The sequence below is a fragment of the Erythrolamprus reginae genome, chromosome 2 (assembly GCF_031021105.1).
Source record: "Erythrolamprus reginae isolate rEryReg1 chromosome 2, rEryReg1.hap1, whole genome shotgun sequence".
NCBI lineage: Eukaryota > Metazoa > Chordata > Lepidosauria > Squamata > Dipsadidae > Erythrolamprus > Erythrolamprus reginae.
Window position 1 is genome coordinate 282,048,328 of NC_091951.1, and position 15,584 is coordinate 282,063,911.

Genomic DNA, 15,584 nt, shown 5'->3' on the forward strand with positions numbered 1-15,584 from the left:
TCCTGCACCATCCTCTTATCCACAATCTCAAATTGAATATGACCCACCATGTACCGATACCAATTTTGTATTGTCCATTTTGTCGCATCCTTCCAGCCTAGGACTAGTACCGCCTGAGCGCTTTCTATTACTGCTTCTTTTATTTCTCTAAATTCTCCCATCTCGTTCCTTTTGACTAATACCGCCATTTCCTTTGTAATTGTCCAACGTATGTTTAACATCCTATCGGTGTCCTCTTGCACTTCTTTCCAAAAGTTCTGCACTACCGGGCATTCCCAAAACATATGCATAAACACTCCCTTATCTTGACACCCATGCCAACAGGTATTCTTAACATTCTGCTGGAAGTATGCAAGTTGAGCGGGGGTGTGATACCACTTATGTAATATTTTCCTTCTCATTTCCCTGACCCTTGCATTCTTAATTGTCCTTATATTCTCCATTGTATTCTTCATCTCTTGCACATCTACTTGTAATTCACTTTCCCGCCATTTAGTCAGTCCTTGGATCACACACCCATCTGCCTGTGCTAACATCTTATATATATTACTTGCTTGTGCCTTGGTGCCCTCACTTTTTTCTCTTATTATTTTCTCTAACTCTATCTCCTTCCTTAGTAGTGCTTCTTTATAAAATAAATAAATAAATTTATTTATTTATTTATTTATTTATTTAACATTTGTTTGTTTGTTTGTTTGTTTGTTTATTTATTTATTTGTCCAACACAATGAGGGTTTTAGTGGGTATATATCTATATACACATAGTAAAATACATGATGAAGGTTATAGAGGAGATACTCATAGTAAAATATATCTAAGAAATAATAGAAAAGAAGGTATAGTAATAGAACATATCAATGAAAGAATAGAAGAGATATAGAAATAGAAGAAAGGTATAGGAGATATAGGAGAGCAATAGGACAGGGGACGGAAGGCACTCTAGTGCACTTGTACTCGCCCCTTACTGACCTCTTAGGAATCTGGATAGGTCAACCGTAGATAATCTAAATAAATAATAAATAAAAAATAAATAAATAGATAATAATAAAGAATTATTATTATTATTATTATTATTATTATTATTATTATTATTAATTAGGTTTGTATGCCGCCCCTCTCTGTAGACTCGGGGCGGCTCACAACAATAACAAAGGCAATGTAAGAACAAATCTAATAATTTAAAAAACACTAAAAAACCCATTATTAAAAGCAAGCATACACACAAACATAAAGTATTTACTGATTCTCCAAACTACTCAAAATTTCCGCTACTGGTTCTCCGAACTACTCAAAATTCTCCAGAACCTGCTGAAACCAACCTCTGAAATTATAAGATCCTGATCTCATACTGGGATTTGAGGCAGAATGCCCAGTGATGTGCCTTTGCATGGTAGGTGGTGGCAGCAGCAGAACTAGCCAAGCCATAATCCCCAGGCAAGAGACAAGGCCATAGGGTTTTTTGAGAGTTGATTTGAGATTCCAAACTTGTATACATGAGCTCAGCTGTTTTGCTGCAGTAAGATAAACATCTAGAAATTAATTTAAACAATTTTGGAATGGCATTGACATTTAAGATGTCAAGATCTCAAATAATTATACGTTAGCGAAGATTCCGACAGCTTGCACAATTCGTTTCCCCCCACCCCTATTTTGAACTATCTGTGTTGCTCTGAAATTTGCTGATTTTCAAGCCCTAATTAAAAACAACATCAGCAAACATTTTCATTCTTATATTTGAAACTGTCTGGAAATGTGTTGAGCTTTATTTCTTGATAGGCATTTGTGGGAACTCTATACATGTTTAGCTTGATTAGCTGCCTTCCTTTGAATGTTTGACAAATTCAAATTAATTCAGTATTCCTACATGACAGACAGCTAGTTGGTTTGTTTAGCTAGCAGAAATTTTTTTACTCCTTCCCCCCTAAATACTACTTCAAGGATAATTTATGAATGCTTAAGCTTATACTACCATTAGTATGAAATATATTCTGTTTACAATTTTATTATTTAGCCTTTGGGCAGAAACTTAACAGTTAATTTTGAGAAGAGTATTTCAAATACAAGCTTTGCAGGCACTTTTAGCAATGTTTCCTGCCCCCTTCGAATTAGAGATCCCAACTGTAATAATTTATTTATACTACCGTGTTTCCCCGATAGTAAGACCCCCCCGATTGTAAGACATATGGGGGGTTTCAGGGGGGTTGGCTAATATAAGCCATACCCCGAAAGTAAGACATATGTCTTACTTTCGGGGAAACACAGGGGTATTGCCGGGGGGGGAGCCGGATGACCAGCGCCGTCCTTCGCCACCGCCTCTTCCCCGGCTTGGCAAAGCGAAGGACGGCGCTGGTCCCCGCTAAGCCTTCTGCGCCTGACTCGGCGAGGCGAGAGGGAAGAAGGAGAAAGGTTTTGATGCCGAATGCTAATTCAGCAGTGGATTCGTCTGCTCAGCTATACAGGTTGGGTCTGTACAACCCAGTATTTCAAAAGAAAAAGGAAAAAAAAGAAGAGTGTTTTTAGGCTCCTATCTCCCGATCCAAATTGCTTTTGAGCAGACCGGATTCGCGAGTGCCGGTGCATCCGCTCAGGTGGGGAAAAAATAAATAAATGTTAAGGCGCGGTAGGTAATCCGATCGGTTTGAGAGCCGGCTTCTCCTTCGCGCGCCCTGAATTCGCTTCGCCTCGCCTCCCTCAGCCACCTGCGCTCTGCATATGCCTCCGAGATGCAGACCCCCTTCGGGCACGCCGGGTTTCCCAGAGGCTGACAGCCCAGCCTCTCGTTAACCCGGCTGCCGACGGGAGGGCAGCCAGTTGTGAGCACAGTGGAGGGAGGCGGAGGGAGGGGAGAGGGTGCCCGCCTCCTCCTTCCCCGAAGTTGGACGGCGGTAGAGGTTCTGCAGCGGCAGCGACGGGATCATTTCGGGACTGGGCGGGCTGCTCTGTTGCTTATTTCCCAGCCGCTACTGGAAGGGCCCGGGCAATGCCCCCAGCCGCAGGCGCAGAAGGCTTAGCGGGGACCAGCACCGTCCTTCGCTTTGCCAAGCCGGGGAAGAGGCGGTGGCAGCGAGGTGAAGGACGGCGCTCCCCTCCGCTCGGCTTGCTTCGGACCAGCGCCGTCCTTCGCCTTGCCGCGGCGCCACCGCCTCTTCCCCGGCTTGGCAAAGTGAAGGACGGCGCTGGTCCCCGCTAAGCCTTCTGCGCCTGACTCGGCGAGGCGAGAGGGAAGAAGGAGAAGCGCAAGTGGATGCGGAGCGCCCGGGAGGCATTTATCCGCCCGGGAGGCATTTATCCGTCCTTCGCTTTGACGGCGCTGGTCGGCCCGCTCGGCTCGCTTCGGACCAGCGCCGTCAAAGCGAAGGACGGATAAATGCCTCCCGGGCAGATAAATGCCTCCCGGGCGCTCCGCATCCACTTGCGCTTCTCCTTCTTCCCTCTCGCCTCGCCGAGTCAGGCGCAGAAGGCTTAGCGGGGCTCCCCGGGCAAAGGCCGGGGCGCGGCGGCGGGCAAGGCGCGTAAAAAAACCCCGGGCAAGAAGAGCCCTCCGGGAACGGCTACCTTCACCCTGTCAATTTGGTGAGTGGAGGCGGGAAACGGCGGGGGGGGTCTGAAAGGACACGCGCGCCGCGACGTTCGCACCTGGCTCCGTGCCTTCCCGGCGCTCGTAGTTCCCTTCACTACCTTTGCCTCGCGTCCCCCCGCCCCCCCAATCGTCCAGCCCGTAAAGAGGTACGGGGCTGGGGGGGGGTGGACGCCTAACGCCGCCCGCCCGGAGGAGAAGAGGCCTCGCCCGGGCCAAAGCCCGAAGACGAGCCGGCCCCGGTGCCCAGGACAATATAAGACATACCCCCAAAGTAAGACACAGTGGGGCTTTTGGGGGTAAAAAGATAGTAAGACACTGCCTTACTATCGGGGAAACACGGTAAGAAGTATTGCATTAGTTTTGACAATACTGTATTTCAAGCAAGTTTGTGGGCTTCTAATCTACTTACAAAGCTTGATTATTTCTCCCCTTTTTAAAAAATGCTACTTTTTTGCTTATCTGATTTGTGGGTTGGTACTATTTAACAAGTAAGGCAAATAAATGAACATTCTTAGGTTTCAAAATTCTTTTAAGAAAGATATGATTATTTAGTATATATGTTTTACATTAATTCAGCAACATTAATATACTTTTAAGCTTCTCAGTGGCTTATCTAAGACTATAGGGATGAAAGGTTGCTGTCCTAGTGATATGTATTGCCTACTAACATCAGATTAATCTATTGAAATCAAGGATATTGAACCAAGATAGGTATTCAGCATTTAAAGTAATAATATTAGTTAGGTTCCCAGTTGTATTATCTTTCTTCTCCACCTCAGGATATGGACCAAAAGACAGTTTCACATGGACAGTTGTAATGATATAAGCCACTTTCAACATCTGGGCAATAATAACTGGAATCAGGGTACTAATATACTTACAGAAACTTTGTTGGGCACCTACCTTGCTTGTTCTTCCATTGGCTTTTTTATAGATTTCATATATATTCCAACTAAGAAACAGATTGCTTATGACATTTATAATTTGACAATGAAAAGACAGAAGAAAAGTAGACTTCCATAAAATTATGAGTTTGGAGACAGTTATTGTAAGAGAAGCAAAAGTAACAAAAGAGGAAAATGTAGAAGAAATCCAGAAATCCTGCAAAATAGATTATTAAGTAAGACTACTTTAGGTCAAAACCCCAGTTTCTAGGAAATAGGATAAAGATGCCCTTCAGTGAACCCCAACCTTTGATGACTATTTCCATATACAGTAGTTTTATTTCCATGCATATTTATATTATTATTAAAAGTGATTTACTACTGCCTTCTTTTAGGATGCTTTTTCAACTTTAGAAGTCTGGTTAATCAATCCCCAATTTCCCAGATGGGCTCCTATCAAATACTAACCAGACCCAATCCTATTTAATATTTACAATCAGTTGTGTCTATTCCAGATCAGTACTGAAGTCTAAATTGGATTAGTATTAACTGAAATAGTTGTGGTGAGGGGCTAGAAACTGGGACAGTATGAGTTTTAGTCCCACTCTAAGCACAAAGCCAACTACATGACTTTAGGTTATTCTTCTGTCTCAATCCTAAGAATCCTAAGAAACAGACATTAGCAAGCCACTTCTGAAATCTTGCCAAGAAAACTCTGGGGATTTATCCAGACAGTGGCCAGGAATCCAGTGATGATTGGAAGGTGGGATAGAAGTGAGGGTGAAACTAATTTACTTTAAATATTGTTTAGAAACTAACAACCTACTCTCTAACAAACAATTTGGTTTCAGAAAAAAATTATCTTGTAACCTGCAACTGCAAAAACATATGGACTGCATATCTCAATCAGGGCAAATCAATAGATACAATTTACAGTGACTTCTGTAAAGCCTTCGACTCAGTAGTTCATGACAAACTACTTCTAAAACTCAAATTCTACAGCATCTTTGGATCCCTCCATAGTTGGGTAACTGCATTCCTATCAAACAGACAACAAGTTGTCAAAATAGGGAGCACCTGCTTAACCTGTTCTGGTTAAAAGTGGCATACCCCAAGGCAGCATACTTGGACCAACATTATTCGTACTCTATATAAATGACCTTTGCAATCACATTAAAAGCAATTGCGTTCTCTTCGCCGAAGATGTAAAAATTTTCAACACCTCTGATAACACAGTTAGTCTCCAAAAAAAATCTTGACTTTGTGTTTGAATGGTCAAACAACTGGCAACTCCAAATTTCAACCAAAAAATGTTCTGTCTTACACATTGGCAAAAAGAATCAGAACACTAAATACAAGCTGAATAAACAAGATTTTACAGACAACCCTCACTCCGTAAAAGACCTTGGAATACTCATATCAAATTACCTAAGTGCAAAAGCCCACTGCAACATTGCAAAAAAGGCTTCAAGAGTTGTTAACCTAATCCTATGTAGCTTCTGCTCCGGTAATCTCACACTTCTAAGCAGAGCATACAAAACCTTCACCAGACCAATCCTTGAATACAGTATATCTGTCTGGAACTCACACATTTTGGACATAAACACTCTAGAAAATGTCCAGAGATACTTGACTAGAAAAGCCCACCACTCCTCCATTCGCAACAGAATACCCTACAATCCTAGGTTTAGAAAGCTTAGAACTATGTCGCTTTAAGCACGACCTAAGCATAGCCCATAAAATCATCTGCTACAATGTCGTTCCTGTCAACGACTACTTCAGCTTTAACCACAACAACACATGAGCACAAAACAGATACAATCCAACCTTGACTGAAGGAAATACGAATTTAGTAACTGAGTAATTGATGCATGGAACTTACTGTCAGACTCTGTAGTATCATCACAAAATCCCCAAAACTTTACCCTTAGACTATCCACTGTTGACCTCTCCCAATTCTTAAGAGGTCAGTAAGGGGCATGTATAAGTGCACCAGAGTGCCTTCTGTCCCCTGTCCTAATGTTTCTCTTTTATTGGTATCATGTATATAAATATTATTATATCTTTGTATATAACTAATACGTACTTGACAAAACAAACAAACAAATAAATAAAATAAAATTTAAAAATGTATATATATTTGTACATATATGTATAAATATATTATATTTCCCAATTTTGTTTCTTTGGTTTCTTGCTTGTTTCAGAGATGTTATAAAGCTTGGTATTAAAGTACACCATGTTGATCCATTTGAAATTTTAGTTATGGTGCATGAAAAAAAGAACTTTCTTTATATGGACCTGCCAAATTCCTAAAATTCTATGCTACTATCATTAAAGGGGGGAAAAGGAACAGAAGTGAAAAAAGTGTTGGACATCTTTTTCTTGATATAGATTTTGAAATTGACTCATTCCTGTTTCATTTATACATGTCTTCATTTATGCTGATTTTAGTTTAATTTTACTTTTTTGTTTAATTCTTGATGTTACTATTGATTTTTGTTTTAAGTTTTATCCCATTTTGGCTATTTATTGTTTGTATGCTTTATAGCTTGGAAAAAGTGGATATAATTGAAATATAAACACTAGTGTACATAAACTAATATCTTTAAGGCTACCTGTTTCTTTTTCATTTTCCTTTATGCAGGAAGCAACTCTGTTGAATTTCGCTGCAAAGGAACCATTAAGAGCTCATTACGGAGAGTGATCATTTGTCACAAAATGGCTAAAGTTTTAGTGACATGTTAACATTGATTAAAAATCAATTTCCCAATAAAAACATCAAGCAGTTGATGATAATATGAATCCAAGCATAATAAGGTCAAAATCTTTTTGACCTAAAATCTGTAAGGAATGTTATGAGAAATAATGCTGAATAAAATAACTATTAAAATATTCCACTTTCAATTTGATTTAGAGAAGCAGACAGAGTCCTGAAGATGGTTCATCAAAGAGAAAAAATGTGAAGCAGGATCATTTAACAAGTGAAACCAGCAGGCCTCCTTTCTTTTATATTACACATCCTGTACACCAGAAACAGAAGATGGTTCATCGGATAGGCTCAATTACCTTCCTGGTTGGAAAAACACCCAGAAAAATCCGCAGGTAAGATTACGATGTTGGAGTGTAAAGTTTTAAGTGACCTCAGGTTTTCTGGGCCCTGTCTAATTGTACCGAACAAGATTTTTAAAAAAATTAAAATGTAATAAATAAAATAAGAAGAATAAGAAATAAAATAATATTTATTTGGAATTATTACTTATTATATTTTGCAAACAATCTAAAAATATTTGTCCTTACAATTATAGTTTCTTGCAAATTAATGCAGGTATTGCCAGTAGTTTATATCTTTTAATTTTTGATGATTGTGTGTAACATGCAGATGCAGCTGAAATTATTCTGTAATAGTTTAGTGTAACCAAATGTTGTGTTTACTGGAATTCCTTCATTCCCTCACAAATTAATAATGATATACATTTATATCTATGGCATTGTTTAATATCTCTTCTCCAATGACGTAATAGTTGATTTAGTGAATGTCCAAAGTTACAATATCACAGTAAAAAGTGACTTATGACCATTTTTCACACTCATGACTATTGCAGCAACCTCATTGTCACATGATCAACACTCAGACAATTGGCAACTAACTGATATTTATGACAGTTGCGTTATCCCGGAATCATGTGATCCAGAGGTGGGTTCCTTCTGGTTCGGACCAGTTTGCCTGAACCGGTAGCAACCCACTGGTGATGTCATGATGATATCATGAAATCAGTTTGGTCATTGCTGGTCTGTGGATGCCGCTGTCTCGCTCATTTTTAAAAAACGTTTTTTGGTTGTTGTTTTTTTTAAAATGAATTTTTCCCTAGTTTTTTTTTCTTCTGATCATGTGCAAAAGCCAAATTTCTGGCACTGTGCATGCATTGCCATCTTAGTTTTAGCTTTTTTTAAATTTTAGCTTTTTTAAAATTTTGCTTTCTTAATTTTTTTGGCACTGTGCACAGCCAAATAAATTAAGGAAGCAAAAATAAAAAAAGCCAAAACCAAAATGGAAGGAAGCGAACCAGCAGCGAGGTTAGTTAGAAGCCACCCCTGATAATAATAATAATAATAATAATAATAATAATAATAATAATAATAATAATTTATTAGATTTGTATGCCGCCCCTCTCCGAAGACTTCGGAGAGTGATCCCCCTTTTCAATCTTTTGACAAGGCAATGGGAAAATCAGATTTACTTAATATGTTACTAACTTTAACAACTGCCATGATTCACTTAAACAACTGTGGCAAGGGAGGTTGTAAAAGGAGGCAAAACGTTTCACTTAGCAAGTGAAATTTTGGGCTCAATTATAGTCATGAGTCGAGGTCTATCTGTAGCTGCAGAGTCTTCTACAAGTAATAAACAGGGGAAAAAATCCAGAGATTGAGCTGAGTGAAAAGCCTGTGTTTTAACTGAACGATCACAGTAAAGATATTTAATTGTAAGTATTTGATCTAACTATTGGAAAGGGACTTTTGAGAGAAGACTAGGAAATGAAACACTGACCTCATCAAGATTTGTAAGAAATGTCTTATGAAGCCTTCATTGCCCAAGAAGACGGTAAACTTTCATTTCAGAATCACTGCATCGTAGTTTAATTAGCTTGATCGCTTACATCCCTTTCCATGAGGTGAATTATTCCTGAAAATCTCAAGCAAAATGATAGTTTAGGAATACTTTCTTTGATGTGGTCTCTGGAGATTTTCATACGGGGCAGATTAGGGTTAATGTCCTCCTAAATGGGGCTTTTGTCATTTCAGAAATGCAAGTAAGGAGTTGCCTATAGAGGCTTTGTACCTCTCTTTAGTTTAGCATATCTAGACGGGAATGGGACTTTTTGCCTCCGCTAGTTGGATGAAGTTCTTTCCTCCGCAGCAGCTCCTCGACTGCTGCCTTCACTCCCTCGCCCAAAGGCCCCTAGCTCTTGGCCCCAGCCCTTTGGCCACAAAAATCCAAATTCAGCCACAGCCTTTTGGCCACATGGTACACTTCGCCACCATCCAATCAGAACGGTTGTTACAAAATGCTACTTTTGGAAGGAAAGAATGGGACAGTTTGCTCTTTCATACACAAACACACACATTGAATGATAGAGAGGGAAGGGACCTCGGTGGCCATCTAGTCTGACCCCCTTCTCATTCAGGAGACTTACAGAATGATAGAGAGGGAAGAGAAGGCTAGTAGGGTGGGGGCAGTGCGGATCCCAGGAGGTAGCTGTTCCAGAGAGCCAGAGCTACCACAGAGAAGGCCCTCTCCCATGGCCCCACCAACTAACACTGTCTAGCTGACGGGACTCAGATTAGGCCAACCCTGTGGGCCTTATCAGTCACTGGGAGCTATGCAAAGCTATTTCACGTCTCTAATGAAATATATTGCTTTCTTGGATTGGACCAATTATATATTAAAAGCAATTTGTTTTGTGCAAATTAGGGTACAAATCACATTTTATTTATTATAAAATAAGTATGGGACACAAATATTGCTAAATTTACTATATTTTAATTTGTTGAAAGTAGAATTATTAAAGTTACAATCAATACAATAGCAATATAATAAAGATAGAAGGTGGGTGGAAGAAAGAAAGAAAGACATTTTACCAAATCAGAAGCTTTGACATGTTCTGTGAAACAAATTTTTTGTGTGATTTATGTTTGAAAAACTTGGCTTATGCTTCCTTGGGAAAAATTCCAGAGGTTGTGCTTACAGAAAATTAGGGAGCTTTTTCATGTGTTTTAGTAAGAAGAAGAAGAAGAAGAAGCATTGTATATTGAGAGATGAGTAAATAGGTTTAAATGAATAGGTCTTATTTTTGTACAGATCGTAGAGTCTAGTGACACAATAGATATTTTTGTATTTTCAAAAAAAAATATCTCCATTTCTTTACAGTCTTTGTTTGAAAGCTTTTAATATGAACAATTGCAAATGTCCATATGTCATTATTTTTCCGGGGTTGAAAATTTGCATTCCCCCATATGAAAGTTAATTTTTGAAAATTCTGCACCAGTTCAGATGCAACACCAAACCACCTCTGTGACTTGACAGCATCACAAAATTCTCCTTTTTAGATGATCCACGGTATAATTCTAGCATTTTGCTTAAAACTGGATGCAGATGAGAGTGTTTACCTAGTTGCCAAATTCATTTGGGGTTGTTTAAGGTAGTTTACACAAACTTTGCTTTAGATTCCAAACCCCAATCTGCAAACTCTAAGTTAGGGTACCAACCCATTTCATGTTTTGTTTTTATTTAAACAAAATCCCAACCCAACATTTCCTGTGTCTGGATTTCAAAGCATGATTTTAAAATAATCACAATTTAGTAGCCATTCACAAACCTTAGCTCAACATTTAGTGCTACATCTGAATTCTTAATAAGATTTTGCAAGGAGTGGGAGAAGGACCAGTTAAGAAAAGTCTTTCTCTTCCCTATTTAATTTTAACATTGTATTTAATATTGCATAATCTCACATGCAGAATGATAAAAATAGTGAATGGTAAATCAAGGAATTCAGACCATGCTGTTAACTCAACCTTTTTCTCTTCCAAAACAATCTCACTGATTTAAATGTAGTCATAACATTAGCCTTTTTATTTTGTGACAATACCCCGTTTTACGAATCCCTCGTCATACAAACTTTTTGAGATACGAACCTGGGGTTCAAGATTTTTTTTGCCTCTTCTTCCGAACTATTTTCACTTTACGAACCCAAGCCGCCACCGCTGGAATGCTCCACCTTCGGACTTCCTTTGCCAGCCAAAGCCTCCCCTCCATGGAAAACCCCACCTCTGGACTTCTGTGTTTTTGCGATGCCGCAGGGGATTCCCAGCAGCGCAAAAACGGGTGCTTGTCTGGCAACGGAAGTCCGGAGGTGGGGTTTCCCAGCGAGGGGAGCCTCAGCAAAATCGCAGCATCGCAAAAACACAGAGGTCCGGAGATGGGGTTTCAAGGACTTCTGTGTTTTTGCAATGCTGCGATTTCACTGGGGCTCCCCTCCCTGGGAACCCCACCTCCGGACTTCCATTGCCAGCAAAGCGCCCGTTTTTGCGCTGCTGGGATTCCCCTGCTGGGATTCCCCTGCAGCATCGCAAAAACACGGAAGTCCGAAGGTGGGGTTTCCCATGGAGGGGAGCCTCAGGGGAATCCCAGCAGTGCAAAAACAGGTGCTTCGGCTGGCAAAAGGGGTGAGTTTTGGGCTTGCACGCATTAATTGCTTTTCCATTGATTCCTATGGGAAATATTGTTTCGTCTTACGAACTTTTCACCTTACAAACCTCGTCCTGGAACCAATTAAGTTCGTAAGACAAGGTATCACTGTATTTCCATTATTTAGTCTTAACCTAGTTTTGAAAGAAGTGTCATTGATTAACCTTCCTATTCTCTGAGAGAATTAACTATTCTTTTCACCAATTGCTGCAGGAAGCAGTTTGAGGAGATGGCAGATCATTTTCATAAAGCTCCTGTGGAAGAATTTGCAAAGTACGTCACTCAAACTACATCAGAAGAAAGGCAGAAAATGTTAAAAGAATTTTACAGTGCAAAACACCCGGAATTAAAAGATCTTTTAAAAGTTGACGTCCCAGCTCCTGTTTCAGAAGGAAAGAAGGAAGGCCGCAAGTATAAAACCAAGTTCAGGGGAAAACTTTCCATTTCTAGCCCTGGGCAATTGAGGCCTGGTCTTCCTATCAATCTGGGTGTTCCAGGCAGATCTGACACTGAAGAAAAACAATTTCAGTATAAGCTTTCTGGACAGGCTCCTGGGGGTCAAAATAGGGAAGACAAACAATTGCCAACTTATATTCCCGAAGACAGCATTAATGGGAGAAACAGTCAGGCATCCAAAGACTTTATGGCATCTGAGTCACTAACTGGTAAATCAAAAATAATGGAGAGACTGTCTGCAAGTAGTTGTAAAGGACAGCTGAATTTGAAGGGGACACTGTCGCCCAAAAAACGTCTTATGTCTGACTCAGAAAGCAGACAGGCCGAAATCTGCCAGAAAAATGCTGTTGCAGACTTGCTGGGAGACACCTCTATTTTAAATGACCTCTTCACAAGTAATGAAAATAGTCCAGCCGAGATACCCAGGAGGCCTCTTAATGGGCCTGCCGAAAAAGCAGCAACTCGACCAAAAGATTTCTGGGACATGCTGAATGAAGAGAATGAGGAGTGTCTCCAAAGACTCACAGATGTGACAGCCATAGAGGAACTGTGTGAAAGACCGTCTTTCACTTCTTTGTTCAAAGAGAAAGAAGAGAATGAGAAATCACTTTGGAAGGAAAATGACAATTTCTTATGGAAAATAGAGAAGAAACCTGACACAGATGATGAATCTTTTTCTGGTATTTAATCTGGAATTTAAATACTGGGGACAGAGAATAAAAATGTTCACAGACATCCTTGAATTATTATCATTATCATTATCATTATCATTATTATTATTATTATTATTATTATTATTATTATTTATTGGATTTGTATGCCGCCCCTCTCTGCAGACTCCGCAGACTCCGCAGATTATGGTTTTATTCCCAGAAGTGGCTTAATGCATTTAATGAATTGAAGTTAATTAAACAATTTAAAGAACTGCAAACTTTCTAAAAAGCTTTTTCAAGGATCCCTTCCTTTCAAAAATCTTACAAAGAAAATGTATATATTTATTTTTCAGACATTTTCTATCAGTTTTAAGGAAGTTGCAAGAAAAAAAAAGATAAGTCTTTTACAAGAATTGAAGAAAATTCAGAGATTGAGTGTGGGTATTTTTTCCCCATCTTCTGTTTTTTCAGTGGGAACTGGAACAAGTAGGTTTGAAAAGCTGAACAGCCTGTCTGCACATTTGCAAAAAAAGCAAGGGAGTCACTTGATAAGTTTGAAGGGAATCGGTTTTATTTCAATTTCAAATTAGCAATCCAATTTCAAAAGTGTATTCAATGTGGAGATTTTACCAATTTGCTTTGTATTCAAATCTCCACATTGAAATTTTCCCTTGCCTGCAAAGTATTATCCTTCTCTGTATATAAAAAAAGCAGCATCTTGAGGAGGTTAAGCAGAATCTCATTTTCTTTGCATGCAAGCTTTGAGGTCAACCACATTCCTCCCTTTCTACTTAGTTAAGTTACATGTATTTTTATCATGTATTTAGTGTGGTCAGGGCACAACAGATATTATAGTGTCATGTAGTGAAAACTATACTCTTTTAAATTGTTCATGCTCTGTTGATGTTTGCATCATAGGGTTTATTACATTTCTGAAGCAATTGAAAACTCAATTGGGACTACATTGAAAACAATATGGGCTTGGACTTAAAAATAAAAACAAAGCAATCTGTAAACACTTGGAAATTGTGGAGTTATCTACCAATGAAATTTGCTTTGAATAGATTCATTAAAATAACGGGACTTTTAGATTTAAATTCCAATTTTTCAGTAGGTTTTTCCCTAAGCACTATAAAATTGGGATACAATTTAAAACGTTTTGAAAGTACTCAGTGAATAACAGGAGATAGTTGTACACTACAATTCAGAGAATATTTTGGGGGGGAAACCACTGCGATGATGTAAATACAGTAGCAGTACCGGAATTAGGACTTCAATTACTTAAAACTAAAATGATCAGTGTATGAAGCATATGACAATGTCCCCTTATTTGTTTTATTTAAAAAATCAATTGTATTTTAATTTTTTAAAATGTTAAAGATTTCTTTTTTTGAAAAAGCATTTTAATATTTGAAATTAGTAATTATTATTTATATGAGGGATATCTTCTTCGGCCCATAAGAACTCTGGGTATTAGAATTTAGCACTCTGGATGTTAGACTTTTAAAAAGACAAATGTTTCATAATGTTCTACTATTCATCCATTTTTATATAATTTGAAATCTGTTAGGCATCAGTGCCTCACTGAAAACCTCTCACCACTCTTTGCTGAGTGGACTGTATCTGTTCAATACAGAATTTTTGCAGTTCATCAAAAATCACATTATGATATTGACAATTTTATCTGTAAACAGATCTGTGTCTATGTACTTTAAATTATGTTAAATATTTCCTAACTGCATTTCATCAAAGCCAGTGATTGTGACAGATATAACTTTAACTTGGTTATTATTATTATAAACTGTCCATTTGAAAATAAGTCATTTCTTACTTAAACCACAAAGTGTAATTGTGTGTCCCTATTAAATCTCTTAAATGTTTGATTCTTATTAAATGGGTATCATTTCAGTCTACATGATAAAATTATTTTTTTAAAGTATCCCTTGCAATTTAAGTATCAACTAGAAAAACAATGACAGACTTTTTAATGTGTTGCCTTCACTAACAAAATTAGGATACATTCAGAAATATCTCTCTCTTGAAAATAGCCCTTGTTGAACTATATAGCATGTACTGACAGCAGCACAGGAAACGTTTTATGATATACTGCATTATGCCCTAAAACAGGGGTAGGCAAAGTTGGCTCTTCTATGACATGTGGACTTTAACTCCCAGAATTCCTGAGCTAGCATGATTGGCGCAGGAATTCTGGGAGTTGAAGTCCACAAGTCACAGTAGCTTATGCCTGACTAACTGAACAAAGATCCACTGAGTTCAGTGTCACTTACTCCCAGGTAAGTGGGTAGAACACCCTTCCCCAACCAATTCCTTCCTTACAGCTTATAATAAGTAAAATAATAATTATTAACACTAAAATTCCATTAGGGCCCAGATTGGAGAGTTGAGGGGGACACGAAATATTTACTTCTTCCTGAGGGGGGGGGGCATAATTGAGAAGTACTACCATAAAGTGATGCAACCAGAAAAAAGTGGCAACGGTCTGTCCAATATAAGCACAGATAAAACCCTCATGTTATACTGGTAGTACCATGTGTTCTGTAGACATGGTATAGATCCAGGGTGTGGGGGACACAGTGGAGTAGCAAAAATGGAGCTCCACCCCAGAGCACCCAATTTGCACTGAAAGATGTTGAAAAAAATGCGGGGTGTCCTACATAAGCCAAGCCCACAATGTAGTAAAAATTTTGGTAGGCGTTCACTGTATAGATGCCATCTTTTAAAAATGCTCTTGGGTAGAGCTA

At 38.9% G+C, this 15,584-nt stretch overlaps 1 protein-coding gene across 1 annotated transcript in view; it reads left to right on the forward strand.

Moving 5' to 3' along the window:
- ERCC6L2 (ERCC excision repair 6 like 2) overlaps positions 1 to 12,904 on the forward strand; it is an 82,889-nt gene extending 69,985 nt beyond the window's left edge. Inside the window, exons 18-19 of the mRNA XM_070742791.1 lie at positions 7,382 to 7,569; positions 11,927 to 12,904. Of these exons, the coding sequence (XP_070598892.1) occupies positions 7,382 to 7,569; positions 11,927 to 12,857 (1,119 nt within the window). The 3' untranslated portion in view covers positions 12,858 to 12,904. The remainder of the gene's footprint in view (positions 1 to 7,381; positions 7,570 to 11,926) is intronic.
- Positions 12,905 to 15,584: the final 2,680 nt, after the last annotated feature.